At 72.0% G+C, this 1,605-nt stretch overlaps 1 protein-coding gene across 1 annotated transcript in view; it reads right to left on the bottom strand.

Moving 5' to 3' along the window:
* Window positions 1-858: 858 nt before the first annotated feature.
* LOC108634577 (collagen alpha-1(I) chain-like) overlaps window positions 859-1,605 on the bottom strand; it is a 3,205-nt gene continuing 2,458 nt past the window's right edge. Inside the window, exon 3 of the mRNA XM_018044565.1 lies at window positions 859-1,505. Within this exon, the coding sequence (XP_017900054.1) occupies window positions 859-1,505 (647 nt within the window). The remainder of the gene's footprint in view (window positions 1,506-1,605) is intronic.

Raw genomic sequence — 1,605 nt, forward strand, 5'->3', positions numbered from 1 at the left:
GGCCGGGGAGGGCGCGCTCGACCCTCCAGCGTGCCCTCGTGGGTCTCGGTCGTCGGACGCGACTTTGGCTCACCCCTCTCCGACTCCCTGCATCCGGTCGGGAGGTGGGGACCGGCTCGGGCCGTCCTGGGTGCCCCGTCTGGGACGGTCTGGGCCCCGGGCGCGCTCCCTGGTCGGGGCCCGCTCGGTCTCGTGGGAAGCGCCTCGCTGACGGTTCCGTCTTCTGGTGTTCCTTTGGCACGTCGAAGCCAAATCCCCGTCCGGAGACTCGGACGGACCGGTACCCCTACCCGCGTGGACGAAGCGGGGAGGGCGTCCTCGGCCGGCTCCCCCTCTCTCGGTGTCCGCGCCCCCGCTTTGGCCACCACGCGCCCCTCCCCCCCTCCCGGTCGACCAGATGACACCCCCCCCCCCCAAGAGAGCTCGGGGCCTGGTGTTTATGGGGCAGCGTTGGGGACAGGTGCCGGGACAAGGTTCCGGGGGCCCTCCCTGCGAGTCGTAGATGGGCTCCTCTGTCGGCTGCTGTCATTTCGTCGCCCTTAATAGGCCTTTTTTGCCACCAGGTAAGTGCTGACACGGTCTCCTTTGGTGTCTGCCACCGAGGACTGTGGGTCTCTGGACGCACGCGGGGCTCTGGGCTTCTGGGCCGCCAGCTGGTGCCCGGTTCGGCCCTCTGCCGCTGGAGCCGCCCGCCTGGGCCTGTGCGCCGGCTCCTGTGTGGTGTCGTCTGGCTGACCCGACCCGAGGGTGGCGGGGGCGAGGTGGCGCGGGTCTTCTACCCTCGGCGCCCCTCACCCCCGCTGTGGGCACCTGGTGGCGGCTGGGACGACCCCCGCCCTGTGGGCTCCGCGCCACCTGTCAGGTGTTCTCCTCTCGGGGTCGTTGGCCGCTCTCGCCTGAGGCGAGGTGGGGGGGGGATGGAGGCTGCCGGCGAGGCTGAAAGCGGGCCCCTCTGGTGACTGTCCTCGCCGTGCCTCCCCCTGCTCCACCTCGGCTCCACGGATCGATGTGGTGTGGTCGTGTTCTCCCGGGCCGAGCCGAAACCGTGCCGGACGAGGGACGGGCGTTCCCGGTGAACGTGTCCGCTCTTCTCGGTCTGTCCGCGGGGCCCCTCGCTTGTCTTCCCCCCCGCTGCCCGTCAGGGAGGGTGAGGAAGGCAGGGGTTGGGTGTGGCCTCTGGCCCTGATCTTCGGTCTCCCGTCCCTGCCTCGGGGCGTCCAGTGGGGCCGTTGGTCTTCTGACACGGCAGATTGCTCCCGCTTCGCCTCCTCGGCGTGTGCCCGGCGAGCGGCCCTCCCTGTGGCGGGGAGGGCTGTGCCGCCGCTGCCGCGCTGCGCGCCCCACGCGGGTGTGCGAGCGTGGCCTCGTGTGACCCTCGGTGGTGCCCCTGGAGCGCTCCAGGTCGTCCCTCAGGTGCCTGAGGCCGAGCGGTGGTGTCGTTTCCCTCAACCCGGCGTCCCCCTCGGGTCCCGCCACGGTGGCGTGTGTGTCCCGAGCGTGGCTGTCTTTCGGGGGGGTCGAGGCGGAAGGGAGAGGCGTGCCCGTTCCCCTCGTCGCGGAGGCCTCGGCGGATGAGGCCTTGCGGGGGGCGGGACGCGGGCTCTG

Source organism: Capra hircus, unplaced genomic scaffold (genome assembly GCF_001704415.2).
Source record: "Capra hircus breed San Clemente unplaced genomic scaffold, ASM170441v1, whole genome shotgun sequence".
NCBI classification, from domain to species: Eukaryota; Metazoa; Chordata; class Mammalia; order Artiodactyla; family Bovidae; genus Capra; species Capra hircus.